A 17,592-nucleotide genomic window follows, 5' to 3' on the forward strand; every position below is an offset into this window, starting at 1 on the left:
TGTGGGGGATGCGCTAGACCTGGCCAGTAGATTTACTGAAAAAAGATATATATGGCATGGTACAATTTGCGAGGTACATTAATGCGCCAATAGCGCTCCGATATGGTACATCAGGACCAAGTATCTCTTCATTTTCTTCTCTTGGCCTAAATGGATCTTTATTGGGATCAAGGGATCTGACCACCATTGGTGTACTCAGAGAGTGAGATTTATCCATGTAAAATTGTTTTAATACCTTTTGGGTATATGTTGATTGATGGATAAATATTCCATTGTTCACATGATCACCTGTAATCTCAGACAATATTTTGTCTTTCCAAAATCTTTGATCTCAAATTCTTTCTTTAGATATTCAACTGCAATTTGGATCTCTTCAGTAGTTCTAATTAAATTGAGATCATCAACATATATAGCAATAATGACAAAATGTGATCCATTTTTCTTTATAAAGACGCATGGGCATATTGGATCATTAGTATAACCTTCTTTTATTAAACATTCGCTCAGACGGTTATACCACATTCGCCCTGATTGTTTAAGTCCATACAATGACCTTTTCAACTTGATGGATTATGATTCCCTTGGGTTTAATTTGTATGCTTCAGTCATATTGAATCCCTCAGGGACTTTCATATAAATATCAGTATCCAATGAGCCATAAAGATATGCAGTGACTACGTCTAAAAGACGCATATCGAGTTTTTCTCGCACTGCTAGGCTCACAAGGTATCTAAATGTTATTCCATCAACAACTGGAGAGTACGTTTCATCAAAATCTACTTCATGCCTTTGTGAGAATCCCTGAGTTACAAGACGGGCTTTATATCTCACAACTTCGTTATGCTCATTTCTTTTTCGTACAAACACCCATTTGTATCCAACTGGTTTTATACCATTTGGTGTTTGAACAATTGGTCCGAAGACCTCTCTTTTGTTTAATTAGTCAAGCTCTGATTGAATCGCATGTTCCCATTTTAGCCAGTCATTTCTTTGCCGACATTCATGAACCGATTTTCGCTTTGGATTCTCGTTTTCTTCCATTATATCAAGTGCTAAATTGTATGCGAAGGCATTATCAATAATTGTCTCTTTACGGTTCTAACATTTTCTTAAAGTAATATAGTTAATTGAGTTTTCAATAATCTCATCATGTTCTTCAAAGTCGTGCTCTTCTGGAGCAATTATTTCAGGGTTGACTTCCTCGTTAGATTGAGGTTTATCAATGTCGTTTCTGATATTTTCATGATTATCATCATTAATTCCTTTTTTCTTTCGAGGGTGTTTATCTTTGGAACCGAGTGGTCTACCACGCTTTAAGCGTGTCGTTGATTCATTAGCACTTGCAATTTGTCCATAAGGGACAATTATTTTAGCCGGAGCATTAGCAGCTTGAATATATGATCGAGTGACTTTGCTCGAGTCATTGAATGCATCCGGTAACTGATTTGCAATATTTTGCAAATGTGTAATGCGTTGAACTTCTAGTTCACACTACTTTGTACGAGGATCACAAAAATTCAATGGGATTTTTCAATTAATATCTCTTTTTGGTTCATTTCTGTTTCCCCCTAATGTCGGAATATATGATTCGTCAAAATGACAATCTGTAAATCTTGCAGTGAATAAATCACCCGTCATAGGTTCAAGATATTTTATAATTGACAGCGATTCATATCCGACATAAATTCCCAATCTACGTTGAGGACCCATTTTTGTACGTTTGGGGGGTGGAATAGGAACATAAACAGCACACCCAAAAATACGTAGATGAAATATATTTGGTTCGTGACCAAATACTAAATGCATTGGGGAATAGCTATGATAGCTTGTCGGCCTCATTCTTATAAGTGTTCATGCATGTAAGATTGCATGCTCCCAAGCTGAAACGAGCAACATAGACCTCATCAGTAATGGTCTAGAAATAAATTGCAATCTTTTAATAAGTGATTCTGTCAGGCCATTTTGTGTATGAACATGAGCAACTGGGTGCTCTACATTAATTCCAATCGACATGCAATAATCATCAAATGCATTCGATGTATATTCACCAGCATTATCCAGACGTATAATCTTAATTGGATTATCGGGGAATTGTGCCCGTAATTTAATAATTTGGGCAAGCAATCTCGCAAATGCCATATTGCGAGTAGATAATAAACAGACATGTGACCATCTGGTAGATGCATCAATAAGCACCATAAAATATTTAAATGGCCCACACGGTGGGTCTATTGGTCCACATATATCCCCGTGTATTCTTTCCAAAAATGTAGGTGATTCAATACCTACTTTAGTTGGCGATGGCCTGGTTATCAATTTTCCCTGAGTGCAGGCAACACATGTTAACTCATTTGAGTTTAACACTTTTTGACCTTTTAATGAATGGTCATGCGAATTCTCAATTATTCGCCTCATCATTATACTGTCAGGATGCCCAAGGCGATCATGCCATATTTGAAAATCGGTAGTCTTTTGATCTACCGTAAGGTGTGTTTCAACAACACCTAATCTGACATAATATAAACCAGTAGAGAGTGAGGGTAATCTCTCAATGATGCATTTCCTTTTATCAATGATATTGGTGATCAATAAAAATTCACCATCGGTATCACTCATAGTTTCAATGTGATAACTATTTTTCCAAATGTCATGAAAGCTCAGTAGATTTCTTCGAGCTTTAGTGGCCAACAGTGCATACTGTATCATAATTTTCGTCCCGCGGGGAGAAACATAATGGCTTCTCCAGAGCCTTCAATTAATTTCGCACTGCCACTTATTGTATTGATATTCATTCTTTGCCTTTTCAAATGGGAGAAATATTTTTCGTGTTTCAATATAGTATATGTCGTTGCACTTTCAATAAAACACATATTTGCATCATTTTGATTGGCACCCATTTAACCTTCAAATATAAGTAAATGCAGTATTAATAAAGAAAGATATAAATATTAAAAAATACATTACAAAAAGGTAATATGCGATAATTTAAATATTACAAAACGTAATGTAAAATGACATAATATGTCTATCACTGGGGGTTTGATGGATCTACGACAAAATCCGCTATATCAAGATGCGTTGTGTCGTAATCCAAAAGATCATCATCGGGGTCGTCATCGTTATCAACGTAATTAGTCTCGACCTCCTTCCCATTTTTCTGCAGTGAGGCTTGATAAAGATCGGCTAGGTGTTTGGCTATTCTGCAGGTATTGGCCCAATGGCCTTCAATGCCACACCGATTACAACTGCCGATTTGCCTCTTTCCCTGTTTATCCTTTTCGGCTATATCCCCATGTTGGGGTTTACTCTGCATCTTGTTAATGTCAAAACTGCGGCGATTGTAAGGGGTATATCGACCGCGTTGACTCTCACGACCGCGACCGCGACCACGTCCTCGGCCTCGTTCAGAAAATGTCACGTTCGCTTCAGGGAACGGACTGGAACCAATGGGCCGGGACTGATGATTTTTCATCAATAACTCATTATTTTGCTCAGCTAATAGAAGACATGCAATGAGCTGTGAGCACTTTTGAAAGTCTTTCTCACGATACTGCTGTTGCAGCACAACATTCGAAGCATGAAAGGTAGAGAGAGTCTTCTCCAATTTATCATTTTCAGTAACATTTTCTCCGCAGAGTTTCAACTGAGATGTAATCTGATGGATAGCAGAGTTATACTCTGTAACAGTTTTAAAATCCTGCAATCGCAGGTTAAGCCAATCATGTCGGGCTTTGGGGAGAGTGATATATTTCAAGTGTCCAAATCTCTCCCTCAATTCATTCCACAAATCAAGTGGATCTTTCACCCTCAAATATTCAAACTGTAGAGAAATGTCCAAATGATGACGGATGAAATAATAGCCTTAGCCCGATCTTGGCTTGTAGCCGTATTTTTACTGGCAATTGTATGAACAAGGCCCTTTGAAATCAGATGCATTTCTACATTTAAGGACCAAGTCAGAAAATTGTTGTCGGTGAGAGATAGAGGTTTAAAAGAAAATTTTGCAAGATTTTCCATAGTGTATAAAATAGATAATATATATATAGTATAAAAATAAAACTTACCAAAAATAAAATAGGCAAAAGCCCTCGTGCTGATAACGTGTTATATAATAAGTGTAATATATAAGTTGGTAATTATATATATATATATGTATATGTATATATATTGTAAGTATATATTATTATATTTATCTTTGCATATATATTAAATATGATATGTTCTAATCTAATTAATGCAGTGCAGAGAGAATGACAGGGGGAAGACTAAGTGTAGATAATTGATTTCTTTCAATACATCATGGTATACATATATATAGGTTACTCCAACCAATCACAAACATCCACACCTACGGTAAGTGTATGCCAACGAAATGCTACGTATTGTATTTGTGTACAACATTATCTTAATTTTAATTTATAATTATTTATATTATAGGATAATTATTCATTAATATATTCTTAATTATCTACTCATTACATCCCTCCTAAAATACAGTGTCTACAGTGTAGCAGACACGATATGTAAGACGGAGGTAGTATTATATAGTTTGATTAATTGATAATATAATCTATTAAAACAATTTAGGAATGAAAATGTCTTCATTTATTATGTGCTCTTGGTTTTACCATCTATTTTTTCTAACTAAAATATTTTAAAACAAAAAAATACACAATGATTGTCCTCTTCTCTCATGGCTCAACCGCGGCTTCGGATTCTCTGTCCAAATTTTATCCTATCTATTTTGTCCAATCCATTACACAGCCACACGTAGAAGAAGTAAGATTTAAGTTTTTATATTATTTTATTAAATCAAAAATTAAAAAATTTAAATGTTAATTTGCAAATGAGTCTCTGCCTTTTGTTTTGTTTTGTTTTTTTTTTTTTTGTACTCCTGCTTTCAACCTCTACGATTTGTTCACCACCGAACAATCCGTCCTGCCTCTTACGACCTGTACTCCTTCCATGAGGATTCACCGCCGACACGACCGCCAACACCACTGCTCCCGCGTTAACACCACTGGAAGGTAGGGGTTCTATCAAAATAGTTTTTGTTTTGGGTTTTATTATTATTGTATAAAATTAAATTTTACAAGTCTATTGTATTGTAAAATTTTTCTGTTATTTTATTAATTTTCATCGTATTGTAGGATTTCGTTGTTATTTTTGTTAGTTTAATTAATTAATTAATCATATTTGAATTTTGATTATTTTTTAATTATCTTATATAATTAAACTCGCCTTAAATTGTGGCCCACTTTTCTCCCATTAAGTCTATCACATTCAAAATATACGTGAGAAGTGGCAGAAAAATCGTGATGGACGATTTTTCTTTATAATTATAAATACTCTCACATACGGATTACTAAACCTACTCTCAGAAAATTAGAATACACCATCGCTGTTTGAGAGTCAGGGTTTGGCAGCGTCATCCTAGGGTTCCAGGATCTGACAATATCTTCGCAGGGTTCCAAAGTTTGGCAACATCCTCCCAAGGTTCCAGAGCTTGGCAACACCATCTTTCCACGGTTCCAACTACCCTTCTTGAAGAAGGAGATCTCAAGAATAAATTTAATTTTTAGCAATGGCTGGAGGTTTGTTTAAATTCCGCTTCCGCTAACATATTTGATTATATGTTTATTTTCTAACAATTTTATTATTTTTCATTGTATTGTAGGATTTATCTGTTATTTTTTATTTTGGATTCTGCAATATTACTGTTAATACATAAATATTACAGGTAATGGTGATTGATGAGCTATCGATAAATAAGTCTTCGTCTTCATGAAGATTAGATTTTACGGGTATGGAAAATGATGACCAGCCATATGATCATGACATTTCTTCTGAAGAAAAACCTCAAATTGAAAAAGAGTTCGACAATGAAGAGGATGCTTATCAGTTTTACTTAGCCTATGCTAAGTAAACTGGTTTCGGCATGCGAAGACAAAAAATGCAGAAATAACTAGCAGGAGAGATAAAGTTTAGATTATTCTGCTGTAGTGCTGAAGGTATAAAGGAAGAAGATAAACGAAATATCAATATGAGAGCTCCACGACCAATTACAAGATTCAGGTGCAAAGCAATGATGAGAATTCGATTGAAGGACAATGATAAATACGAAATATTTAAGTTTATTTCTAAGCACACTCATCAGCAATTTTTTTTTGTCACATTGGAGGATAGATTATGTTCATGCTACGCAGATTGAGATAGCCGAACACGTGGGACTTGCTTCAAAAGTCTTAAATGATTTAATGGTTAAGGAATGTGGTAGTTGGGATAGCTTAGGATTTACAAGGCAAGATATTAAAAATTACTTGCAATCGAAGAAAATAAAAGATATGAAAGTAAGAGACACGAGAGGGGTGCTAGAAAAGTTGCAAGGAATGCAAAGTATAGACTCAAATTCCTTGTATTCTATTCAAGTTGATGAAGATGATATGATTACTAACATATTTTGGGTTGATGGGAGAATGAGAGCAAATTATATTTATTTTAGAGACATAGTTTCTTTCGACACTACATATAAAAAAATTAAGGAAAATCGTCCATTAGCATTGTTTGTTGGTGTTAATCACCACAGAAAAATAGTGGTTTTTGGAATATTATACGACGAGACTATTCCCTCATTTCAACGGTTGTTTGACACATTCGCCAGCACTATTTACAGAAGAAAACCGACTACCATTTTGACATATCAAGATCAAGCTATGGCAAGTGCATTGGCTTCAAGGTGGCCCAAGAACCATCACATGTTTTCTATTACACATTATGTGTTCAATACATTAAAGTGTAATTTCGTATAGTATAACAGTATCGCTTCAGTTGTGCTGATGTCCTCCAGCCATCCAAACAAGGGAGAAAGATCTATGCCCTTATATTCCGAAGCGAGCGAAGCAACAATTAGGGAGTTATGGCCAGTGCAACTGCTTCAATAGATTAACTGCCATCAACCACCTAACTGCCCAGGCAATTTCAACTGCCGCGAGAGAACGACTGGAGGATGTAACCAAATGAAGCTTCCGAGTAAAAAGTGATTGGTTACAACCGCCAAAGTCAGAACATAGGTAAGTGGGGGACGTAACCACCGACGGTTTAACACACGATTTGGGCAACCGACTGAGAAACGATTGAGAATATTTTGGGTCGGCTTGTATTTAAAGACTTCAGCAAAATAGTGATCGACATTTTCAATTGAAAAAAATTTAAAGGAATCTCATTAGGGATCATCATTTTCATATTTTCAATTGTTGTTTAATCATTTTTCTAGTGTAACTAAATTCAGTGCGTTAGGAATCCTTTTTCTCAGGCACCACCTAGAGATGGCAATGGATTCGGATAGACCCGAGACCCGACCCGGACCCGACCCATTTATTTGGGGTCGGGTCCAAATATTCGGGTCTAAGGTCGGGTCTGGGTGTGGATTAAAAAAAAAATTTAAGGGTCAGGTCGGGTCCAGGGTCCGAGCATAGACCCGACCCATACCCGGACCCGACCTCCATTTAATTAAAAAAAAAAAACTGAATTATATTGTATTTTTCCTCATAAAACCTAGCAGCGCAGCCTTCTCTTCTTTTTTTTTCTTTTCTCACGCAGCCCCATCCCCTCTTTTATTCTCACGACAGCCCCTTTCCATGCATGCAGGACACCATCACATCACAACAAGTTTTTGGTTGATTTCTTCCCTCTTTTTCGTCTAATCCATTCTCCAACTCAATTTTCCATCATTAAGCACTGCTGTTTTTTGTATAAGGCTAAGTTATTGTGTAATTTTACTTATTTATTTTGGTGTGAGAGATTTTTTTTTCTATTATTTGTTGAGTTTTTGGTATAAAAAAATTAAAAGTAAATGAATGAAAAAATAAATTTTTTTTTTGTTCAGTTTGAGTTCTAAATTGTAGCAACGGTTGTTAAAAAGTAATTTTTGTTCATGTTGAGTTCGAAATCCAGGGTGGTGATTGAATTTTTTTTATTTGTCGGTTGATTCATAACTGAATCAAGATGATGGTGTTTTTTATTATTATTATTATTATTATTATTATTATTATTATTATTGTGAAATTTTTCTTTCGATGCTCTGCTTATTATTACTGCCAGTTTACAATAGTACATTTAATAATAATAAAATATTGATAATTTGATAGTTCATAATGTTATTAATTTATTTGGTATAAAAATTAGAAATTAATTCAAATGCAGTGTTTATTGAATTCAAATTTTGTACTTCCTATTGTCTTGTCTGTTGCCTATGCAATTTTGTTTTTTAAACTTAATTGATAATTCATAGTTCCTACGTGCATTATTTTATTATTTTGTAGATGGATTCCGAAGGAGCTGACAATTCTATTCCGTCGGTTAGCAGTATTCAGAAAAATATGAATACACAGAAAACTCCAGAAGAAAATACTAATAATGATAATTTGGAAACTAATGACTCTACTGATTGTAAAAGAAAAAGGACATCGGAATGGTGGGATCATTTTGAAAGGAAAAAGATTGATGATATGATATATGCAGAATGCAACTACTGCAAGTCCGTCTCAAAGCACCGAGTGGTTATGGAATGACAAATTTGAAGAAGCATTTTGAAAAAGTCTGTAAAAAAAAAAAAAAGACTAAGGAAAATGGCCATTTGACAAAGTGTTATGATGATGGGAAGCAAAAAACTTGGTGGAGGTCAAACACTTGAAACCCGTGTGTTTAATCAAGAAGATTCAAGGCACGATCTTGCAATAATGGTGATTTTGCATGATTATCCATTGACAATGGTCGATCATAATGGTTTTCGAAGATTTGTTGGTAATCTTCAGCCATGTTTTAACATGATTACAAGAAACACTTTGAAAGGTCACATTTTTAAGATTTATGAGGTTGAAAAAAGCAAGTGTTATGAGATATTGGACAAGCGTAATAGTCGAATTGCTATCACAACGGACATGTGGACATCAAGCAATAATAAGAAAGGATTTATGTCAATTACTGGATCTTATATTGATGACTCTTGGACTTTAAAGAATGTCATTTTCAGGTATATTTACTTAAAAACAATTTTATTATTTTGGTATTTTTGTATTTTTGTTGTATAGATAATTGAAACTTACGAACAATTCTTTTATTTCATAGGTTTGTTTATGTATCGGCTCCTCATACTGCCGAAGTCTTATCAAGTGTCCTTATTTTGTATTTGATGGACTGGAATATTGATAGGAAATTATCAACTATTACGGTTGATAATTGTTTACTACCAATGATTCGATGATTCAACAAATTTTGGGGAAACTGACATCAAAAGATATGTTGATGGATGGAAATGTACTTCATATGCGTTGTTCTGCACATATTTTAAATGTGATTGTTAGAGATGGGTTGGAAATAATTAGTGGTGCAATTGAAAAAGTGCGTGATAGTGTGATTTATTGGACTGGTTCACCTTCTAGAATTGAGAAATTTGAAGAAGCTGCTCGTCAATTGCATATTAATTGTTCTAGAAGGTTAGTTCTGGATTGCAAAACTCGTTGGAACTCTACTTATTTGATGTTAGAAACAGCTATTATTTATAAAGATGTGTTCCCACGACTTAAATGCCGAGAGAGAAATTACAGTAGTGAGCCAAGTAATGAGGATTGAGAAATTGCAATTGAAATATGTGGAAAGTTAAGATTTTCTATCAGGTGACAAAGTTGTTTTCTAGAACTCTTTATCCTACATCAAATTTTTATTTTGCTCATATATGTGAGATAAAATCAAAATTAGATGAATGGGTGAAGAGTTCAAATGTATTGATTCAAGAAATGACGAAAAAAATGCTTGCAAAGTATGAAAAATATTGGAGTGATTGTCGTATCATGTTGGTTATGGAATGAAGCATTAGTATATGCTCGACATTGGTTATGGAATGAGGCAAATTGTAAGTTAATTTTAATATATTTTTAATTAATATATTTATATTTTATTATATTGTAAGACTTATATTATTTGTTGATTTTAGGTGGCAATTTGACTTCCGGATGCTCAAAAGCATTTGACGATGAAGAAGAAGATGACGATGAACAATGAAAATTGTTGTTATTTTACGTTGTGATTGATGACTTGTGTTAATGTGTTTAGATTTTTTACGATAAATGCACAAAAGATTACATGTTTGGTTATTATATATCATAATATGCAATATTTAGTTTTATTTTTTTTGGATTGAATTATTACTATTGTTGTTGCTCATTATTTGTTATTTGTTGTTATTTTTTTGTAATTGTTTGAAAAAAAAAATAGATAATTGTTTAGGCAGGTCTGGATCCGGGTCCGGATTCGATTTATATTTAAAATTCTGAAACTATCGAGTCTGTCGGGTCCAATCAGGTAGTTTCAGGTCGAGTCCGGGTCCAATCAAGTTCGAGTCCAATCGGGTCTGATCCGGGTCCTGGGTCCATATATATTTTTTCGGGTCGGGTCTTGGGTCTGATCAGACCCGACCCGTTGCCATCCCTAGCACCACCTATCAAATTCGAAATATATTTTTGAATTTTATTTTTTATTGTAGAAATTTTGTCATCAACGCTTAAACTTTCAATATCATATGAGGAGATAGGTCATGAAAATTACTAAGCAAACAACATGCATGGTTCAATTTTAAACAAAATCAAAGCTAACCACCTTGGATAAGACCAGTGAAAAAGTCGAGTAGCTTCTTTGATCTCTTGAAGAGATTCCGTGTTGGAAAAAAAAAAAATATGCGATTACTAATTACTATGATGATAAGCTGTGATGGGCAAGAGATAATTGATATGACATAAAATATAACAAAGACTATTTATTAGTGTGACACATTGTATTGTCAATAATACACACGCAAATGGATTTTTATATAAGGTTAGGTTTACTGACTAATGTTTACCAGACATAATTATATAAATTCATCAGTTTTAATTTACTAACACAATACAATATAGCACGAATCCCTACAATAACTTCACTAATATTTAATCATTTCGAAAACACACAAATAATAATAATAATAATAATAATAATAATAATAATAAGGGTAAATTATTGTTTTAGTCCCTAACTGAACAATCTTATCATTTTAGGTTGTGTTTGGTACATAGAAACGAGGCTAGAGAAATCAAAATGGTATCTTTTATCTTGTTGGTTTGAGTCAGATAAAGAAAACTTGACAAATAAATCATTTTTATTTATCTGTTTTCATTTATCTTCCATACGCAGTCCCATATGCAGAGAAACAGAGAGAAATGATGTTGCAGTATATGTTTTTTTTTTATTTTTAAATTTTTTTTATACTATTTAATTTTTATAAATTTTTTTTAAAATTAAAATATTTTTCATGAATTTTCATTCGTTAAAACTCTCTTTTTATCGAGTTAATCATTTATTTTTGTTTGATCATTCATATATCTGCAATTTTTTTTTTCAGATTTCTCAAATCTCTGTTTCATCAAACAAGGAGTTAATTCTCATTCTCTACTCAATTCTATTTCTCTCCAATTATATTCTCTACTCAATTTCATTTCTCTCCAATTTTATTATATACTCTCATTTTATCTGCAATTTCATTCTCTGTACCAAATACCCCTTAGTCTCAGAAATGGAGTCTGTCGCAACCTAGTCTCATAAGTGAAAATTTTTTGTTGTTTTAGTCCTCCGGGGCCGGGGACGTCCGCGTAGCTCGCCGGAAGCCACGTGTCCGCCAGGTGTCCCGCAAGGTCAGTGACACCTGGCGGACACGTGGATTTTATTTTATTTTTTATTTTATTTTAATTTTTTTAATTTATTTTTTCAATTGGACCAAAAAAAATTAGAAAAGACAAATAAAATTAAAAACAAATTAAAAATAAATTTTTTAAAAAAATGAAAAAAATGAATAAGATAAAATAAAATCTACGTGTCCACCAGGTCGACATGTGGCGTCCGATGATCCACGCGGGCATCTCCGACATTGAAGGACTAAAACAACAAAAAAATTTCACTTATAAAACAACGGACTCCACTTACTGAACTAAAATAATAAATAAATCAAATTACGAAACTAAAAAATCAGTTTAACTTTTTTATAATAATAATAATAATAATAATAATAATAATAATAAAGTCAACTATGGCTAGAGACTTGTAAGTAATCAGGGCATTAATTTATGAAGCTGGTTTGTAGAAATCCATAATTCAATTCCCTCGAATTACGTAGTTCGTGAAATTTTGAGTTTGTTCGCTCAGCGTTTTGTAGTGCCACGCTTTTTTTATAAATATTGCTACGTCCGTCCGTCCGACTTCAAGGGTCTCATTTATTTTTTACGTATTTATTTTTTAATATTAATTATTATATCAAAGCGTCCGATTCTAAATGTTTCATTTACTTTTTACATATTTATTTTTTAATATTAATTATTATACCAAAACATAGTACAAATCAAGAAAAAATTACAAAAATACTTTCATTAATATTTTATAATACTAATAGAAGAACATTTGTACAAAAAACTATACAAATATAAGGGTATTTTTAATGTTAAGTACAATGATGCAAAAAGTAAACGTGACCATTAGAGACAGACGGAGGGAGTATTAAAGAAAATTAATATATATACAGTAACACAATATATATACAATATTTATTTTATTTACTCAAAAAAAGTTAATAATTTAACACAGTATTATTTTTGTATATTATTAATACAATTTTCTATACCTAATACTCCTTCTATCCCACATAAATTGTCCATATATTCTATTTTCGTCCGTCCAACATAATTTGTCTTTTTCTTTTTTAAAAATATAAATATACGTTTTAATCACATTTTAAATTTCGTAATTTATAATTTTCTTAATTTTAATTAAATTATTCAGTTATCTCTTAATTTATAATTAATTTTATTAATATATTTTTTAATTATTTATTAATTATATTTTATTTAAATTCTTGTATTTACAAACTACAGTAACTCAGACAATTTATTTAGGAGGAAGGAGTATTTAATATACATTCATAAAAAAATCATAAAATGAAGATACCTTTGTCCAGGATTTATCATACATGTTAACAATATGGTGTAATATTAAATATTGTTTAATGTTATATAATAATAATAATATAACGTTGGCAAGTATATTTATATATATCAGTGTCGTGCGTGTATATATATATATGTAAGAGAAATATTATATATTATATCTTATAAATACGAGTTTGTACGGATCTGCCACGAAAAGTCTATCTTGCCCCTCATTTCAAAAATGATAATTTAGCCATTAACCTACCCTTGTACTGGCTTGAAAAGACGTTTTGGAACCGTCGTCAGCAACCGCCGTCAACCGCTCAAGACGAAACGTTTTGGAACGTCGTCTGGTCGGTTACATCAACCACCTCGCCAAACGCCTCCACCAGTTCCAGAACTCAAATAGCCCAACCGACCAATCCAGAGACCAATCGGTAGACCAAAAGACTCCTTGGCCGCACCCACCACCAAGCGACCTGTCTATCCGCCTGCGGACCAGCTGACTTGCCTATCCGACTGCAGACCACCATCAGACCTGTCTGTCCGACCGCTAACCATCCTACCGAGGACCAGCCGACCATACCAACCGACCGAGGACCTTCCGACCTGCCTATCCAACCGCTAACCAACCGACCTGATCATCCGACTGAGGACCTTCCGACCTGAGCGCAAATTTTTCTCCTTTTCCACCCGACTTCATGTCTAACTTCCTTTAAGATCCTGCTATCCTTATTTTTATTTTTATTATTATTATTTTTTGTGCGTAACAATTATCAAAGTTGAAATATCTTTGGTATTTTTGACATTTCAAAACTCATAAAGAGATGCAGGATCACCCTTCTTATCTCAGTCTATCTGCCTACGGACCAGCTGACTTGCCTATCCGATCGCAGACCAGCCGACCTACTTTATCCGACCGCAGACCATGAGACCTATCTGTCCGACCGCTAACCATCCGACCGATGACCAACTGACCAAGGACCTTCCGACCTGCCTATCCGACCGCTAACCAACCCATCTGACCATCCGACCAACCGACCAGACCAACCGACTTAAGCACAAATTTTTCTCCTTTTTCATCCGACTTCATGTCTAACTTCCTTTAAGATCCTGCTATCCTTATTTTTATTATTATTATTATTTTTTGTGCGTAACAATTATCAGAGTTAAAATATCCTTGCTATTTTTGACATTTTAAAACTCATAAAGAGATGCAGGGTCACCCTTCCTATCCTTCTGCGGACCAGCTGACTTGCCTATCCGACCGCAGACCAGCCGACCTACTTTATCCGACCGCAGATCATCAGACCTGTCTGTCCGACCGCTAACCATCCGACCGAGGACCAACCGACCGAGGACCTTCCGACCTGCCTATCCCACCGCTAACCAACCGACCAGACCAACCGACCGAGGACCTTCCGACCTGCCTATCCCACCGCTAACCAACCCACCTGACCATCCGACCAACCAACCTGACCAACCGACCTGAGCGCAAATTTTTCTCCATTTCCACCCGCTTTGTATCTAACTTCCTTTAAGATCCTGCTATCCTTATTTTTATTATTATTATTATTTTTTGTGCGTAACAATTATCAAAGTTGAAATATCCTTGCTATTTTTTACATTTCAAAACTCATAAAGATGAAGGGTCACCCTTCTTATCTCAATCTATCTGCCTGCGGACCAGCTAACTTGCCTATCCGACCGCAGACCAGCCGACCTACTTTATCCGACCGCAGACCATCAGACCTGTCTGTCCGACCTGCTGACCATCAGACTTGTCTGTCCGACCGCTAACCATCCGACCAGACCAACCGACCGAGGACCTTCCGACCTGTCTATCCTACCGCTAACCAACCGACCGAGGACCAACTGACCGAGGACCTTCCGACCTGCCTATCCGACAGCTAACCAACCCACCTGACCAACCGACCAGACCAACCGACCGAGGACCAACCGACCTGACCAACCGACCTGAGCGCAAATAATTCAATTGTATTTTTGTTTTACAGTTTATATTTCAAATAAATAATGTTTCACTACATTACAATATAGAATAGTCGCGCGGTATACCGCGCAAGAGCGTATTCTAGTATATATATATAGGGGTGGGCACGGTTCGGTTATTTACAAATATGCAGGTATTTGATAATCGAATCGAACCGAACAAATACTTAAAACCGCGAACCGTATTCGAACCGAAAATCTGGTTAACCGAATTTTCGGTTAATCGAAAATATTTGTAGTATTTGCAAATAACTCGAACCGAACCGAACCGAAATTAAGAAAAAATATATAAAAAAATTTAAAATTCTAATTAAATAAAAAATATTTGCAAATATTTCAAATATCCGAACCGAAACCGAACCGTATATAATTATTAATATAAATTTTAAAATATAATATTATAAATACATAAATATATTCGGTTCGGTTAACCAAACCGAAAAAAATATAAAAAACTGAATCGAATCAAACCGAACAAATATCAAATATGCAGTATTTGTATTCGAACTGAATTTGCTCGATTAACCAAAAATTCGATTTAATTCAATTCGGTTCAACGATTCGACGATTCGATTCGATTATTTTGCCCGCCCGCCCCTATATATAATGCAATGATTACATTGAGAGTAATTCAATGGATTGGAAATGCAAACAAGAGAGGGGTAAGTTTCTATCTGTATTCTTTATCAAGTAATATACATATATATATATATAGGTACATTTGGACGAAGAAGGGATATAAATGCATCCACGTATATACATCGTAGGAGCTACGTATTGTCTTATCATAATATTTAATAATTACTTTATATTTTTAACAATCTTTTTTAAAATCAATGTTGCTCGAGTTTTTTTTTACTATATAACGATTAGTAAAAAAATACTATCTCTGTTCGTCATTAAGGGTCACATTTACTTTTTACGTCATTATACTTAACATTAAAAATATCTTTATATTTGTATAATTTTTTCACAAATGTCCTTCTATTAGTATTATAAGATACTAATAGAATTATTTTTGCACTTTTTTCTTATTTGTATTATGTTTTGATATAATAATTAATATTCAAATATCAATACGCAAAAAATAAGTAAGACCTTTAAAGCCGGATGAAGATAGTATCATATTTTATAAAATATTATTTAACAAAAAAGTAATAAAATTTTTAATATTTTAATTTTAAATTATTTTTTATTAAATATTTATAATATTATTAATAAATATTATCATATTATTTATAACCTACATATCATCATCATCAACAACAACAATAATAATAATAATAATAATAATAATAATATTATTAATTATTATTATTATTATTTTAAAAATTCATCAAAATTTCTTATTCTCAGGAGAGATTTTCTACCGTACAAATTTTTCATAATTATCTATAAAAATCCAATAAAATTTATAGAAGTCTATGCATTGTTAAATACTTTATAATTTTAATACAAATTTTTCATAATTGTCTATAAAAATCCAATAAAATCTATAAACTTTAAAAGTATATGAATGGTTGAATACTTCAAAATTGTAAAAAAAATTTAAAAGTTGGGATTGAATACACACATATTTTAAAAAGACTTTTAAAAATCTTAATTGAATATCTCCATATTTTAAAAAACTTTTAAAAATCTAGATTGAATACACTTATATTTTCAAAATCCATCAAAATTCTAAAACCAAACCAACTCTAGATAGTATTTTATACTCTCATCATTTCAAAAGATTTTTACTTTTCATTTTGGTTTGTCTAAATACATAGTCCATATTTTTATTTTTAGTAAATTTAACTACATTATAGATTATAAATCATTTTAAATTTATATTTATTTAAATCAATATCAATATATCAAATTGAAATAATAAGCAAAAAGAACAAAAAAAATTACACACAAAAGTAGCTATTATTTATATATTACTTTCTATGTCCAAAAGTCAAAGTATAAATTTTATCATTGTCTCACTTTAAATTATTTATTTTTTATTTTAAAATAAAAAAAACAGTAATATATTAATACAAAATTACTTTTAACTTTTACTTAAATTGCAAATATCTCATTACATTATTGTATATATAAAGTCAAATAATAAAAATATCAAAAACTTTTACAAACTTACACTAATTAATAAAATATTATTATTTTTTAATTTACTTAAAAAAAAAAAAAAAAAAAGTCTAAAGAACCTATTTGATTCAACATGGATTGTATGCTAAACTAGTAAATTCAACATACTGAAACTTCATCTTTACCCTTGATTAAAAAAAAAAAAAAAGAAAATTCATAATTTACTTAATTATTATCTATTAAATAATAGTTGTAATTAATTCTGTAACGTTTGGCAGAGAGAATGAAATTGCAGAGAAATGAGAGTAGAAAATGGAATTGGAAAGAAATGGAATTGAGCAAGAATGAGAATTAATTCTCTTGTTTGGTAAAACAAAGAATTCAGTTGAGAAATATAAAAAAACATATAGCTATATAAATGATCAAACATGAATAAATGATTAATCGGATAAAAAAAAATTTTTAACGAATGAGAATTAATGAAAAATATTTTTGGTGATTTTTT

The 17,592-nt window shown here is 32.7% G+C and overlaps 1 protein-coding gene across 1 annotated transcript; it reads right to left on the reverse strand.

Annotated features, from left to right (window-relative positions):
• Nucleotides 1-3,028: 3,028 nt before the first annotated feature.
• Nucleotides 3,029-5,519, reverse strand: LOC127251239 (uncharacterized). Its single transcript, XM_051274850.1, has 2 exons — nucleotides 5,376-5,519; nucleotides 3,029-3,697 (listed from the first exon to the last, which is right to left on the reverse strand). Exons 1-2 carry the CDS (start codon nucleotides 5,517-5,519, stop codon nucleotides 3,029-3,031), a joined length of 813 nt encoding a protein of 270 aa, XP_051130807.1.
• Nucleotides 5,520-17,592: the final 12,073 nt, after the last annotated feature.

This window comes from Andrographis paniculata, unplaced genomic scaffold (assembly GCF_009805555.1).
Source record: "Andrographis paniculata isolate CXL003 unplaced genomic scaffold, ASM980555v1 Contig43END, whole genome shotgun sequence".
NCBI classification, from domain to species: domain Eukaryota; kingdom Viridiplantae; phylum Streptophyta; class Magnoliopsida; order Lamiales; family Acanthaceae; genus Andrographis; species Andrographis paniculata.